This window comes from Cariama cristata, unplaced genomic scaffold (assembly GCF_000690535.1).
Source record: "Cariama cristata isolate BGI_N322 unplaced genomic scaffold, ASM69053v1 scaffold1784, whole genome shotgun sequence".
In the NCBI taxonomy this organism is placed as follows: Eukaryota; Metazoa; Chordata; class Aves; order Cariamiformes; family Cariamidae; genus Cariama; species Cariama cristata.
In genome coordinates this window covers 26,664-42,273 of record NW_009613277.1, presented here as the reverse complement: position 1 = coordinate 42,273, position 15,610 = coordinate 26,664, and the positions used below count along the sequence as shown (strand labels likewise).

The following is a 15,610-nucleotide window of genomic DNA, read 5'->3' as shown; positions in this document are numbered from 1 at the left end:
TAATCATCCGTTTCCAAAAAGAATTAAAAAATATTTATCAAACATATGTGCAGGTTTAGCTATCTCTAAGCTGTGCTACAATAGTTGCAAATAGTAGGGTCTCTTCTTCACTAGAAACGAGAAGTTACTTCAAGACCAGGCTTTTAACTCTGCATTTCTCTCTTCATTCCATAATCTGAAGAGAGATGAACAATAACAAAACATTTGATGTGATCTTAAAGCAAGTCTTCAAACATCACAAAAGAGCAGGGGAAACAGAACTAGACATAGTATATCCTTGGTGTTCATTCACAGGAACGTGTAACTACATTTTTAAGTGTTGGATTTGTGCACTTGTATGCAGGTCATGACAGCAAGACTACTGATTCAAGATCCCAAAAGTTTAAGTGATGTGAACGATAAAAAAGACACAGCACTAAAGAAAAAAGGAAGCCTTGCTTTCACTAGTCTATCAAGTTAGGAGCATTTTGAAAGTCTAACTATTGGTTTCTGAGAACAAGAAAGTGCTATGTATCTGGAATCAATCCTCCTAGAAGCTCCTAAAAATCCAAAGGCGCGGGGCGGTGGGGTGGTGAAAATCAGACATCCTGAAGAAGGATAGAATTAAAGCATTTTAGACTATTAAACGTTCTAGCATTTTAGACCAGGTTAAACTACTAAGTACATAGTTAATAACTGAGCAGCACAGACTGCACCATCTTCTAACAAGATCTAACACAGACAAGTTTCCCCCTCTTATCAATATATCATCCTGAAATACCAAGATACAAAAGGATTCACAGTTGAAGCCTTTTCTTGCCTGTAACATTAAAATAACTAAAATGCTCTTTAAGATTAAGAGCAATGTTATTCTTATTACTGAATGTTAGCAAGCTGCTCATGTGAAATCCTACTTTTATCGGCTATTTTAAGCGATAGAATGAAAGCACAATGAAAACGCAAATTTCAGAAAGGATAGCCTTGAAATGGATAAAACAATACTTAGGTATATTTGAGTAGTTGAGAGCAATACTAGCAATAACTTTCTTGAAAAAAGTATATTCTTGACAAATCACACTTTTAATGATGGTGTTCATTAATCACACATAACCAAAGCAGGATAGAAACCACCTGACCATTACTCAGCCTGCCACTCCAGTGAATGTTTTCTGTTGCATTCTAAGAACAGAAAACAGTGTGTGGGACAGAAATTCACTGCATTCCTTTAACTAAACACAAACTCCTCTTTTAAACAAGCTTCTTGTATACATATGCTTACATCAATTCTGCAAGGATTTAATATTACCCTTATGATTTTGTCTTCCCCTTCTGTAGTTAAAATACAAAGTCTAGTATGGCAAAACAAGCAGCTTCCATGCCTATATGCAATTACAAGCTCTAGTTTCCATTTTAAAAACATCAATTCTATATTTAGTCACATACTTATTTTTCTGCAATACACAGACAGCTGAATTTTTTCAGTCAAGTTCCCTATTAAGAGTTAGTACAAGCTGTATTTATCAAAGGAAACATTCAGTAGCTAACTGATTACCGCTGCTTCAAACTAGTAAGCTGAGAACACATCCATACATTAATCACTAGAAAAAACACAATAATCCTGTTTTTTCCTGGACAGTTAACTCCCAGCTTCATATGAAAAAGTTCTTTGAAAAGCATACCCGAACTTGGTGGCAATATCATACACTTGCTTTTCATGCTGAAGAACCTTCTCTCTGTCACCTTCAAAGAGCAAGGTAGCTACACACAATATGTTGGGATCAAATCCTTTAAACTGCAAAGAGAGAAAACTTTGCATTATGTCATAGCCTATGTGGTAGAATACAAGCACCAAGTTTTTACTTTTCAAATACACAGCACATGCTGTGGTCAATAAGTGTTGTTGCAACTAAGAGGAAGGATTAGGAAAAAACGTATTTCAAAAATTTACACCCCCCCCCCAAAAATCAAGATTTTCCTTTGACAAGACAAACATTCACAAGCCCACTGAAATACCAGAATCATAGAATGGTTTGGGACAGAAGGCACATTAAAGATCATCTCGTTCCAACCCCCCTGCCAGGGAGAGGGACACTTTCCACCAGACCAGGTCGCTCAAAGCCCCATCCAACCTGGCCTTGAACATTTCCAGGGAGGGGGCATCCACAACTTCTCTGGGCAACTTGTCCCAGTGCCTCACCACCCTCACGATGAAGATTTTCTTCCTACTAGCTAATCTAAATCTTCCCTCTTCCAGTTTCAAGCCATTGCCCCTTGTCCTATCACTACATGCCCTTGTAAAAAAATCCCTCCCCAGCTTTCTTGTAGGCCCCTTACAAAAGCAGGATAGACATAACAGCTATCTACCTATGCTGAAGAAAGAATAGGTCTTAAATGCTTTGACCAATAAGGAGACATTTATATTTTATCAACTATTCTTCCATTAAAGCAGGAAAGATGACTATGATGACCATAAATGTCACGGCTCGAGATAGTTGTATCAGCAGTGTGCCACAGAAAATCTCTATGCTCTAAAAAGTGGTATGGAAGGAAAATAACTTCTAAACTTGCAGCAGGGAACATATCCCAGTGGAAATGGGGAAAAACACTATTAAAGGTTTAATAGTAATGCAGTGAGGCTGGCTGTATGGCTTAGTTCCAGGAGTAACGGTCAAGAGTCATATCTTCACAACTGGTCCAAAAAGTAAAAGCCTTGCTTATTTTCTACATACTTTTATTATTAATTAGCTCCAGTGAACTACCAGTACTAAGCAGGTTTCAGATGGAATGGACATGAATATAAAGTTGCAATAAAGTTTAAGAACTTCTTCCACAGTTAAAAAGGGCAAAAATTTATGATTTAGAATAACATATGCTTAATTGACCAACAATTATTTTTTTAAAGCCTTTCCTTTTCCAGTGGCATTCACCTCTTCCAGTCTCTACTCTGCTTGTGGTAACTTGTAACTTGTTACTTAAGCACCAAGCAAGGTTACATGAAGTTACATTAATAATCAAGACATTCAAATTCATCCTTTATGCACAACAGCTACACTGAGAAAAATCCCGGTTAGTTGCTATTACTTTTATTATTCCCTTAACTGAATAGATTAACTGTACTGGAAGTTAACTGAAGTTACCAGAAGGGTCCAAAAAAAAAAACCAGTAAGGAGGCAAAGCATCTTGGAGTACCTAAGTCCTCCAGCCAATGAGCTCAAAACTGTATTGTGAGTCCTGATTAGAGATATCCAAATTAGTATTTCTGAAAAGGATATTGCATCCTACCATCCCAAAAAAACCCACCACGAAAACCACTGCAAAACAGCATATACCTCACTGAGCAAAGGATGTGTCTTATCCATTAGTCCTACAAAAACAGCATAGATAACATCAATAGAAAGAAATATTGTTACCACAAGTGATAAACTCCAAGGACTTCTATCATAGCATGACTGGCTGGGCAGATGAGGGGAGAGCAATGGATGTTGTCTACCTTGACTTCAGCAAGGCTTTTGACACCGTCTCCCATAACATCCTCATAGGAAAGCTCAGGACGTGTGGGTTAGATGAGTGGGCAGTGAGGTAGATTGAGAACTGGCTGAATGGCAGAGCCCAGAGGGTTGTGCTCAGCAGTGCAGAGCCTGGTTGGAGGCCTGTAGCTGGTGGTGCTCCCCAGGGGTCAGTTCTGGGTCCGGTCTTGTTTAACCTATTCATCCACGACCTGGATGAAGGGACAGAGTGCACCCTCAGCAAGTTCACCGACAACACCAAGCTGTGTGGTGAGTAGCTGATACACCAGAAGGCTGCGCTGCCACCCAGAGAGACCTGGACAGGCTGGAGAGTTGGGTAGAGAGGAGTCTGATAAAGTTCAACAAGGGCAAGTGTCTTTGCACCTAGGGAGGAATAACCCCATGCACCAGTACAGGCTGGGGGTTGACCTGCTGGAGAGCAGCCTGGTGGAAAAGGAGCTGGGAGTCCCAGGGGACAAGAAGTTGCCCATGAGCCAGCAATGTGCCCTCGTGGCCAAGGCGGCCAATGGTATCCTGGGATGCATTAAGAAGTGTGTGGTCAGCAGGTTGAGGGAGGTTATCCTCCCCCTCTACTCTGCCCTGGTGAGGCTACATCTGGAGTGCTGTGTCTAGTTCTGGGCTCCCCAGTTCAAGACAGACAAGGAACTACTCGAGAGAGTCCAGTTGAGGGCAATGAAGATGAGGGGACTGGAGCATCTCTCTTATGAGGAAAGGCTGAGAGAGCTGGGTCTGTTCAGCCTGGAGAAGAGAAGACTGAGAGGGGATCTGATCAATGCTTATAAATACCTTAAGGGTGGGTGTCAAGAGGATGGGGCCAGACTCTTTTTAGTGGTGTTCAGCAACAGGTTAAGAGGCAACAGGCACAAACTGAAAGTCAGGAAGTTCCATCTGAATAAGCAAAAACTTCTTTACTTTGAGGTGACAGAGCACTGCACAGGCTGCCCAGAGAGGCTGTGGAGTCTCCTTCTCTGAAGATATTCAAAACCCACCTGGACATGATCCTGTGCAACTGCTGTAAGTGAACCTGCTTTGGCAGAGGGGTTGGACTAGGTGATCTACAGAGGTCCCTTCCAACCCCAGCCATTCTGTGATTCTGTAACAGGGATAAAGGTCTATTAAGATGCTATTTACAGCATCTTGTTCTAGAACCACTCACGTGAATCCTTTAATCTGTTCTGCCTTCTTTTGGCTGTAATGCTCAGGTAACACTTTACACTTCTCTTAAAGAGGCATTGGAGGAACTAGCTACAGTGTGAACTAGTAGACAAACAATACCTAAAGCATTCACCTATCAGTGAACAGTCCCAAACTACATAGAGGAGTAGACCAGAAAGACTTTGTCTCTATTCTCTTAAGTGGTATCAGTTAAACAACAACTCCATTCAATAAAAGAACAAAGTGTTAGTCTGATGTGTTCTGTATTCTGATGTTTTGGGTGGCTTGTTTTTTGTTGGTGGTTTTTTTTGGTTTTTGTTTTGGGTTGTTTGTTTTTGTTTGTTTTTTTTCACGGAACAATTCACAGATGAAGTAAGTGTAAGATGAATTTGAGTATCTTGGTCCCAATAACACCTGCAGTATCAGTCTCAGGTCAAACTTTCTCCTTCCTCTACTCCTACCCTCCATCCCAGCTGCAAGTTTCTCTGAAGCAGCAGTTGCTCATACACACCAGGGGACTGAGCCCTGACATAAGAGCTCCAGATTGGTCATCAACCTGGAATCTCTGCATCAGTATTATAGCATTTTCTCATTTCCCCACATGTTCTTTTTCTCCTGCAGAGCTGGAAGAATTGGAATTGGCATACAACATCCCTTGGTGATACAACATCCCAAGCAGCAGTGATGCTTGTTGCCAACTACAGAAGCAGTAATGTTGCTGACTAGGATTGTTGCAAACTGACAGCAATCTTGTTGCTACTTTACTACTTTAGACTTTCCTGCACTACAGCAGCAGAATCAACACTAGCCACCATCTCTCAAGTAAGCCTGCTTTTTCAAGACACTTAATATTATCAGATCAGAATGGAATGTTTACCTCCTCCTGTCTAACAGTTATCTAAATCCAGGATGATGCAATTTGCTACATTTCAATACCCATATTTGCAGGAACTCTCTAGTTAGCTAATTTGGAGGAAGAAAATCAGTAACAAGACAGATGATTTAATATAAAAGCCTAGGTCAAAGCAGTTTAGCATCAGATAATTCTGGATTAAAAAGGGTATTCGTTGGGATGAATTCCAGAAAGGAAAAAAAATTATATGGGCAATTCAATACAAGTATCTTCAGGTTTTCCCAAAATTCTAGTTCACTGTAATAACAAGGCAAATCGTGCCTTGACAAAAATCTGTGAAGAGGAAAGGATAGTGTTAGCCTCGCTCCATCAGTATTAACTAACGATCAGTAGATAAATTGCTTTTAGTCCTGCTCTGTCACAGACTCCCTGTTAGACAAGGCACACTAATCTCATCTACAGATATGACCAGTGAGAACAGCTTTCATGAAATAACTCCTCAAACAGATAATCTCATTTTGGATTAACTATCTTGAGAATCTCAAGTTAACTGATACTACAATGTAGGATCTATTACACTCAAGATCAGCTGCATTAGACACAGTATACCAAAAAAATCTTGAAACTTATGAATAGTGTGCAAAGTTCCAAAGAGCATTAAACCCCAAAAGTTACCTTTGTGATGTAGAATTTTTTCAGTCCATCCAAAAATGATGTAAAAATGGAAGCAACTTGTGGCTTAAGAGCATGACCTTTGGGAAAAAGCAGAAAAAGGCGTGTTAAGGCAAACAGTGCTCCTAAAATTCCTATTTCAATGGGCAAATAAAAAATAGCTCAGTAGTCAAAGTTGCAAGAATCACGTGGAACACTTTGGTTATCATAAAGAGACTTCTGTCTAGTCATTTAGAAGATGATTTAGGAAAAGGTTTTTATTAATTTTTTTAAAAAGTACACACACAACTGCGCAGAAATATTTCCTTTGACACTAATTAAAGGCTGCCCCAGTTTAGATCTTCACAAGTATATGGCACATGGAAAATTTTAAAAGAGCACTTCTTTGCTTTGTAGTGTAAAAACTAATGCAAAATCAGTGACGTTTTTTAAAGTTAGGCCAAAACCACTGAAATCAGTAGCCAAAAATGGTGCAAGTTAGGAGTTAAGCAATTTTTTTCCTTAATGGTTATGTCACTTGTGCAAAATTTTCTACATAAAGCTAGTAATTACTCCCTTAATCACATACGGGGAACTAAAATCACCAGGATATATAAATGGTGTCTTGGAGTCTGTTAAATTAACATCTCTGCCTCAGGACTGGGTTTAATTGAGATGAAAGTCTTTTACTGTTTGTTCCATTGTTTTCAGTCACAAGGAACTTCTCAACTCCCATTACTGCTTCACTTTAACAGTCTTGCATCTGGTCTACATGCTGTGAGCCCAATTCATAAAAAAAGTTATGCACCATTTACATGATACTTCCTTCTAAAATACTTCAAAGTATTTCCTCCTGAATAAAGCATGAACTTCAGCAATTGATTACTTCCCTTCACTCTTCAGTAAAGAGGAACTCTCCCTGTAGATATGAACCAACCCCGAGGAGTACACCTCCAAGCATACACACACACAAAAAAAAATCACCAGATAAAAGGACATGAATTTATTAAACCACAATCTGTAAAAACTATTAGATTTAAGCCTACTTAATAATGACTACAAGAAAAATCTATATTGACACACCTGAAACTATGTTTTGCAGGAGACCATACAAGCTGCAACCTCAGATCAAAGCTAAAATGTAGAATAATGATTTATTCAGTATTGGGTTTAAAGCTTGTAATTGATCAAATTTCTTCCCAATTAAAAAGAAAGAAAAATGCATCTGCCTTCTGTTGTACATGTCTGAGATAAATAGGGTAACACAAAAGAGCGACCAAAGCAAGTAGCAAGGCTTGCTGGGCTCTCAGGTCTTACAAATCCCGATATCCTTGGTTTGAAAAACAAGGTTCAACTTTTTCAACACCATCATATTAATGCCATTTGAAGTCAAGATTTACCACTGAGGTTTCTGTCCAAAAGAAGTTTCAGAAATTCTAACTTGTTCAAGTGGTATTAAAATAGAGGTTTTCAAGGTCAGTCACACTTCATTTTCATCTTCTGGGTACAATCATAATAGCATGGCCTCAGCAAGACCTTCAAGTTCTGTAAAGTATTAGCTTTTGGGTAGTGGAACTTCAGGTTCTCCTTGAGAGTGTCCTGAGCCGGAACACATCTTTTACCAAATTTCCTATAGTTTAAAGTGACAGATTTCCCTAAGATTTGCTCAAAAATTATTGCTCTGCATGTCTGACGTCGTTCTATTTAGGTATTTGAACTAGTTGAAATTTTACAAAATCTTTATGTTCGGTAATCTTCTAGTACCTTCATTGACTTCTTATACTTGAAGCCTACAGCTTAGGTCTATTTGCATACAGTTATGGCACTTACTACATCTGAGCTCCTTTTAAAAATACACAGCTCACTTTGGACAAGTATGTCATTGCCTCTCTCCCACCCAAACAATCATTGCCACATCAGAATATTTTCAAAAAACCTGCTACTTCTGAAGGAATCTGTATACCACTTATGATGCTTTTATGAAGTTTAAAGGAATCAACCAACTTATCTTCAAAGTAAGGTGCCTGCATTCTGATTTTTTTCTTCATACTTGACTTCTCATTAGTACTCTTAGCAAGAAAGTGTTTCAAGTACTATATTGCAAAACTATCATCTCTGCTTCTTTACAGCAAAATAGAGGAAGTGCCTCCAGAATTTCAAACTCTCCAGAGTAGACTATATGCCAAGAATGGAAAGGTAGCAAAAAAAAATCCTATGTATGACTGTTGTAGTTGATACTGTTTTCCCAGAGACAAAGACAGGCTTCTGTTTCTGAAAGCGCACATTATAGCACTATGTGGAATTTGAACTTCAGGTTCATTGCTGCCTTTGTCTAGTTTTGAGCAAAACACACCTAAAACAAACTTGAGCTACTAAAAAGCAAAACCCTTGTAAACAGATACTCGTTCAAGAAGATCTACGTACTTACCAAACTGAAACTGTGCATTGTCAACAAGGCGAATTGATGCAGGAGCACATCTCTTCAGGGCAAAGTTAGGGGAACAAGAGGGAAGAATAAAAAGATTATGTACACAGTTTTGTTAAAATTCATGACAATCAAGTTTTCATTTAAAAATAGTATACAAGAAAACACACTTTGATGCCAGAGACCTATGGCCATCATCATCATTGAAAAGGGGTGACTATAAGTTTGTTTTCACTTCAATAGCAACATCTATCAAGTATGTCCAGATATAATGCATTGAGAATTTTCAGTTTCACCTCAAGCCGACACAGGAATAGTCCAAAGATCTTTGATTTTCAAGTATTGAGTGTTTTTCTAAATTGCCATATGCACTAAAGATACCATACTTGAATAGAGTATTGAGCTTACGTTGCTATGTAATCAAAGACATAGATACATTACCAATGCACTGTAAAAAGTCTAACTGTTGTGGGCTAACCCTGGCAGGGAGCTAGGCACTACACAGCTGTTCACTCACTTCCCCCCAGCAGGACAGTGGAGAAAAATCAGAAGGGCAAAAGTGGGAAAACTCGTGAGTTGAGATGAAGACAGCTTGGTATGAAAAACGGAAAAGACCAAACACTAGAGTCATGCAAAAAGCAATCAGTTACCAACAGCTGACCAATATCCAGTCAGAATTCAAGCAATGGCAACCCCTGGAAAACTGCCTGCTTTCCAGTTTTATTTCTGACCATGATGTTATATGGTGTGGAATATCACTTTGGTCAATATCACAGCTGTCCCAGCTGCGTTCCCTCCCAGCCTCTTGTCTGCTCCCAACCTACGTGCTGGTAGAAGGAGAGTGAGAAACAGAGAAAGCCTTGACACTGTGCGCACACTGTTCAGCAACAGCTAAAACCTTTGTGTGTTAACATTGTTTTGGTCAGAAGTACAAAACATAGCGCCACACAGGTTGCTATGAAGAAAATTAACTCCATCCTAGCCAGACCCAGTACACTAACGCTCTGCCATCAGACTGCAATTAAAATCCATATCTAGGTCCAATCTAGATTCTGCACTGTACAGAAATCTGAAAACCAGTAAGAACAACTGCCTTTAATTAGGCAAGCTTCTGGTCACACATATGCCTACATCATGTAATCTGTGATGGTCAGGTCCACTCATACCGAAATGTATGGCCAGAAGAATATGACAAAGCCTGAATTTTAGGCTAGTCTTCATCTAATCACCTGCATATGGAAGTACTCCTCTATCACTTGATTTGACACGTTCAGCCTCCATCATATCATTAATATTTATTTGGTCACACAATAGGAAGAACGAACATGAAGAACTAAAATAGCTCACCAAGCAGGTTGACAGAAGGCAGCTGGATGAGTGGTTTTAAATGAGATTAACCCACTCACAACCTGCAGGTTGGTTATTCTTACATTAAAGTAGACCAGTACAGACAAGAAACAGCTTTTCAGATAGCAATCATCGTAATTACTACCAAGACTGATGCAAGCAGCAACAGAAGAAAGGAATAAGTAGTTCAGGCTCAAGTAAGCAGTGAAACAGCAGCAGCAGCTTAGAAATGGAGCAACACTAAGTGGCTAACAGTGCCTTTTTTCTCCTCTTCTAACTAAGCCCATAGCTAGGGAAAAGACACTAGTTCCTTAATTAACTTAATGTTGATCAGCCATATGATTAAGCATTCCCAAACACTCTGCTTAGGTACCTTTATCAGGAAGAACAAGCACTAGCAGAAGTGTGACAGAAGAACTGGCAAGTGCTGCTGACTAGCATATACATGTCATTCACATACCAGTTTGAACATCTGGCTTGGAACATTAAGTCATTAATTTAGACCAATCACTGGAAAAAATGTAAAGCTGTGTTTAGTTTGGCATTAATTAAAACATTTCTGAAATTACTTCCCCAATTCAGGGTATATTCCACCATTCATAGAAATTATATGATATGTTTTGCACAGAGCAAAGAAAAGTTAGTCTAAGACAGTGAAGAAAGAGGCTAGCCAGTGTAAGATTTGCTTGGAAGCACAGCCATGAGGATAAGCATTCCACAATTTAGATATACAGGTTGGAGCTTTGTACCTGAAACCATCTGATCACACTATTTAGAAGTCTCTATTTAAGTGCTACAGTGTAAGCACAATTTCATCTCAAAATATCCAGCTCACCTGAACGTGTCACTGTGCTTCAGGAAGTGTTCTCTGAATACAGGCCTTATCCTTCCATTGCATGACTTTTGTTCCTTTGTCACTTCAGAGCCATAAACTCAACTGCCTTTTACTTATATGCTGCAAGTTAATTCCTTAAAAACTGGTCCCTTTTACATAGTCCTGAATTAATCTGAGGATAAAGCTCTCCATTGAAGGAGATGCAAAGCCAAATTTTCTGTGCTGAGATATGCAAATAACTCCCACTAAAAAAAGCCATCAAAAGGCATATCCATAATTTGGCTCAGAATATCAAGCAAATTCAGAATGTGCTCAATCCTCAACTGCATAATTTCCAAAAGCCTCACGGACCATATACATTTATGAGGTTCATATTGTCTCAAATCCTTGGTTATTAATTGCAACAAATACTAGAGCATCAGCACACCCCTAGTGCTAGAATCCGTGTCCTTGAGTGAAGTCAACATCCAGCTTTTCTTTACCTGCTTTGCCACTTCCCTTAAGCAGGCCACCCCTCGTTCAAAGTTGGGGAAGACCACAGAGCCATACTTCTGATATTCAGGGACTGGGCGAATCTTTATCGTAACTTCAGTAACCACTCCAAGAATTCCTTCAGGAAAAAAGAAAAACCCGAGTAAAGTGTTGGAAGATGTACTTCATGCAAGTTACCTAACTTAACAACTATTTACCAGGATGTTGTAAGTTAACATAAATCAGAAGTCCCAAAAATTCAGTATTGCAGTAGAAAGTGATTTATTCCTGACTATTTACACGGTGATTCTTACAAGATATCCTCTAAACCATGATGTTAGTTACTAGACTTGCAGGTTAACTCCATAGATCTCTTAAGTACTGTTCAGAGTTGCTTAACTTCACAGTCCTAATTAAGGTCTCAATATATTATCCTAACACAAGAAATTCATGCCTGCATAATGCCACCCATAGACACACTGGAAGCCACAGCCTTAAAGATGCTTAAATCATCAAGCCATTACAGAAGCTGAATTAAGATGCAGTTACGTGAAATGACTGTGTTTATACCTTCAGATCCCATAATGAAGTGATGGATATCAGGTCCTGTTGACATGCGAGGTACTTGACAGTTCTTTTCTACTATTCCTCTAGGAGTTACCATTTTTATATGAATCACCTGTTTAAATAATATGTAATGACTATAAATACCAGCACCAAGCACAGATTTTTTTTTGTATGATATTTATTTTCCACAAAACATATATTAAGCTTGATACAGTTTGGCTTTGTAGACTTCAGACATTCTGTAGGCAGCCCCAAGAACTTTCAGGATAACCTGAGGACTGTTACCAACAAATATTTCTAACACAGCGCAGTTCGCCAACACAACAGATTATTTCCAGTTCTATGCCAAATCAAATCAGCTGTTGGTTACATGCAGACAATACCAGTTAAAACTGCTTTGTTTCTCAGTGTAGACAGTACTTTATGAATACTAGGGTTTTAATCCAGATTACACATAGTACTTCAGAGGAAAAAAAGTGAGGGTTTAAGTTTTGCTTTAGAACTGCTGCTTGATAAAGCTAATATAATTCAGTCATTGGTTGCTAAGGAAATATTTCTATTAGGAGGAAAGATAGAAGTAAACTTTGCGAAACAGATTATCAATACCAAATCTGCCATAAAACCAATACATATGTAAGGCTAGAAGGTTGTTTTTTGTTTTTTAAAATATTTTTCAATGTTATTGCTTCCAGCTTTATTCATGCACATGCAATACAGAGCCCAGATTCTTTTTTAATCCTTTGTTCAATTATTTTATAACAAGGAAGGGTGGGGCTTGGGTTTTTTTTAGTGAAGCCTTTAAATTTAGCAAAATTATTGAACTTCAACTAATGGCTTTAAAACTTTCAAGCACAGGTAGCTAAGTAATTGTCATCCTGCTCCAAGTTGAGAATTTCATTACATGCATTTTATGAACTGTTGATTCTGCAATAAGTGGATTTTTGGCAGCTTATATAACACACCATTTCTAGATATAAAGTTTCCTCATAAGGTAAACGCTTCCCTGAAACTTTCTCATTGTGCCATTTTGAAACTCATGAACTGTTCCGAAGCAATTTTCAATCCTATTTCCTCCTAATGAAAATTTCAGAAGCTGCTTTAGCCTGAAGTTACGCTTCCATAACAGAAAAGCCTTCTGGTTCTCATCTCCCACTACAAGCAAAACTATACCATTCAGTAACACTTAAGGCAGTATGGGACAGAGGACACTTTGTAAGTGCTAGTAGTTTTAGTTCAGGCAGGCATACTGCCTGAACTAAAAACTGTGTCGTTCCTGCCAAGGTCAGTCACCAATAGTGAAGTGTCACATCTGTGCACAGAACAAACGTGTCTGAACTATGAGCTGATGAAAGAGCCTGAGGTGATGGGGATACACTACCTAGAGTGTGCTGCAGGAAAGAAGGAAAAACCCACATGTGTGGAAGGACTATTGTACAAGCTATGAGAGAAAGCTGGAAGTTTGAAGCAAAAATGCAGGCAAAGTCTGAACGGTGATGCCTTAAATTCAAAATATTGTTATAACAGAAAATGCAGATTTTAAAATCAAAAAGTATGCTTTAAAAAACAAATTACTTAGGTTAATATAAAGACGAACCATTTTAATGCTTAAAACAGATTCAAGAGTAGAATATCACAGTTCTCAGTCCACTGCTTCCCCACAGTCCCTACAGACGATGTGGTGGCATTAGATTTCACCATTGTGCATCCACATGGTCGTTTGGATCAGCCTACTGATTTGAAAAAGACTACTAGCCCAGGGGGAGGTAGGAAGGTGGAAAGAGTTAGCTCGCTGTCAGTTAGATGATCTAACTAGACAACTTCAGGAACACACAATCAGATTATTACACTGGATGAACAGAAAGCACAAAATGGTGGAAGAAGGCAACAAAGTCAAGACAGGGTAACAAGTCCTTAAGCTAGCCCCAGTGAATACCAAAACAAAGTGATAAGGATTATTAGTACTCATACCAAAAGCAAGCAAACAAGCATTTCAGTCAAGATTTGATGCTATAACTGTATCTCTTAAGAGAACTGCAATTTACTATCCCTTTTCCCTCTCAGTGGAGGTTTAACTCTTATGACTCAGAAACAGAATAATTAGAGAAAGTATTAGAACTATTTACCAGGTCTTCAATGTTTCCATAGATGTTTTTTTTCATGCCTGATGCTCGTGTTGCTACCCATCCTCCTAGTGAACTGAACTCCATGGAGTCTGGTTCATGGCCTGTACAGAAGCCACTTTCAGCAAGCTAAAGAAAGGGAAAAAAAATTACGTTCTACAGAGCCTGCATTTGCTCAGTACTTCAAATCTCAATATTCTAGGTTTTTGGTGTGGGTTTTTTTTTAAGTATCCTGACCACACACCCATTTATTCAGGCACAAGCTCTGTCTTCGATATGTAAATGAAATGCAAATTGATTCTGCTTCTACTGTGCATACACTGTGCTACATATCAACCTATATATAATACTCCTCCTCCATATTTTAAAACTAATACTTCTGGGGCTTTTTGTTCACAAGAAGGTAGAAATTCAAATACATATGGAAAAAAATTGTAACTAAGTAACTGCCAACTTTGCACAAATGCTGCCAATAAATAAGGCACTTAATCTCTTGTTCTTTCTATCCTAATGTGATATGCAGCAGGTCTGCAGAAAACGTGAGCAAATTGCCTGTACTTAATTCTCTCAAGGAGTGATGTGTTTTAATACACAGCCATCTGGTTGGGCTTCCTGTATGCCACACTGTCAACTATTTGTGATGCAGATCATGCATTCCTGTACATTAAGTAGTCACTTGTTTCTCATTTTTCTGTATTAGCTTGGCTTTGCCATCTGCACAGCACCTGAGGTTGAATGGATGCCCTCAGAATCACAATACCAAAGCTGTAGGACAGGAAGAATTAAAGACCCAGTAGTCTCACATTAAGTGATAACTGCATTAGCGCATTTGAGATGACCAATTTGCACTGACCAACTGACAACAATCATGTTGGACACAGGTATTTAAGTATACCACATAATGTGGATCATTAACTATGTTCTGTTGTACAAAGTGGTTCTAACTTAAATGATTGAAAGTCACTTCCATGTAATGTTTACAGTGATTCAACTAGCTCAGTCTCCTCTCATACCAGAGGAGCTGGTGGGTTTATATGCTTACTGGTTATACATTAGGGAAGGGTTACAGCCTGCCCACCCTCCTCATTCTCCAAGACGAGAAATTTACTTCACTCACAACTTTGCAATTTCTGCAGGTTGTATAAACACAAGCACAGCAGAAGACCATGCTTTTGAAATTTGGTAACTGACCGTGCATGTACAAAGCACTTGGTTTAAACTCCTTGAATCCTGTTGTATGAACAGCATGTCTTAAGAGCATTTACAGGACAGAAGAAAGATTAGGCTACGTACTTTGCAGATGCAAGAGATAGCCTCATCCAGAAGATACAAGCATGTATTAGCTTTTCCCATAGATTCACAATCTGATTGATAATGTTTATTACAGAACAATATTTGATACTGGTTTTTTATCTTGTCATTTTGTCACCTTTAGTCCTCATCTACCAGCTATTATTCCATATTCTGTTCTGACAAAAACAAGTAACTTCAGGCTTCTCTATAGAGCCCACTAATATCTGGAGTTCTCATTCCACAGAAAATAGTGTCCTAATCACACTAGAGTCACTAGCAAAGATAGACAAATGTGTGACGCATACATTGATTTTTGAATGCCCTATTATAACACAGCTTATCTTTTGTCAAATAACAGGCTTTCCAAATCTGTTAGTTATTTAGAAA

At 38.7% G+C, this 15,610-nt stretch overlaps 1 protein-coding gene across 1 annotated transcript in view; it reads right to left on the bottom strand.

The window, feature by feature from the left end:
* The window catches only part of AGPS (alkylglycerone phosphate synthase), a 46,225-nt gene that overhangs the window by 14,561 nt on the left and 16,054 nt on the right, over window positions 1-15,610 (bottom strand). Inside the window, exons 8-13 of the mRNA XM_009698940.1 lie at window positions 13,934-14,059; window positions 11,814-11,922; window positions 11,255-11,382; window positions 8,594-8,645; window positions 6,190-6,266; window positions 1,659-1,771 (exon numbers count right to left, since the gene is read on the bottom strand). Coding sequence (XP_009697242.1) covers window positions 1,659-1,771; window positions 6,190-6,266; window positions 8,594-8,645; window positions 11,255-11,382; window positions 11,814-11,922; window positions 13,934-14,059 — 605 coding nt within the window. The remainder of the gene's footprint in view (window positions 1-1,658; window positions 1,772-6,189; window positions 6,267-8,593; window positions 8,646-11,254; window positions 11,383-11,813; window positions 11,923-13,933; window positions 14,060-15,610) is intronic.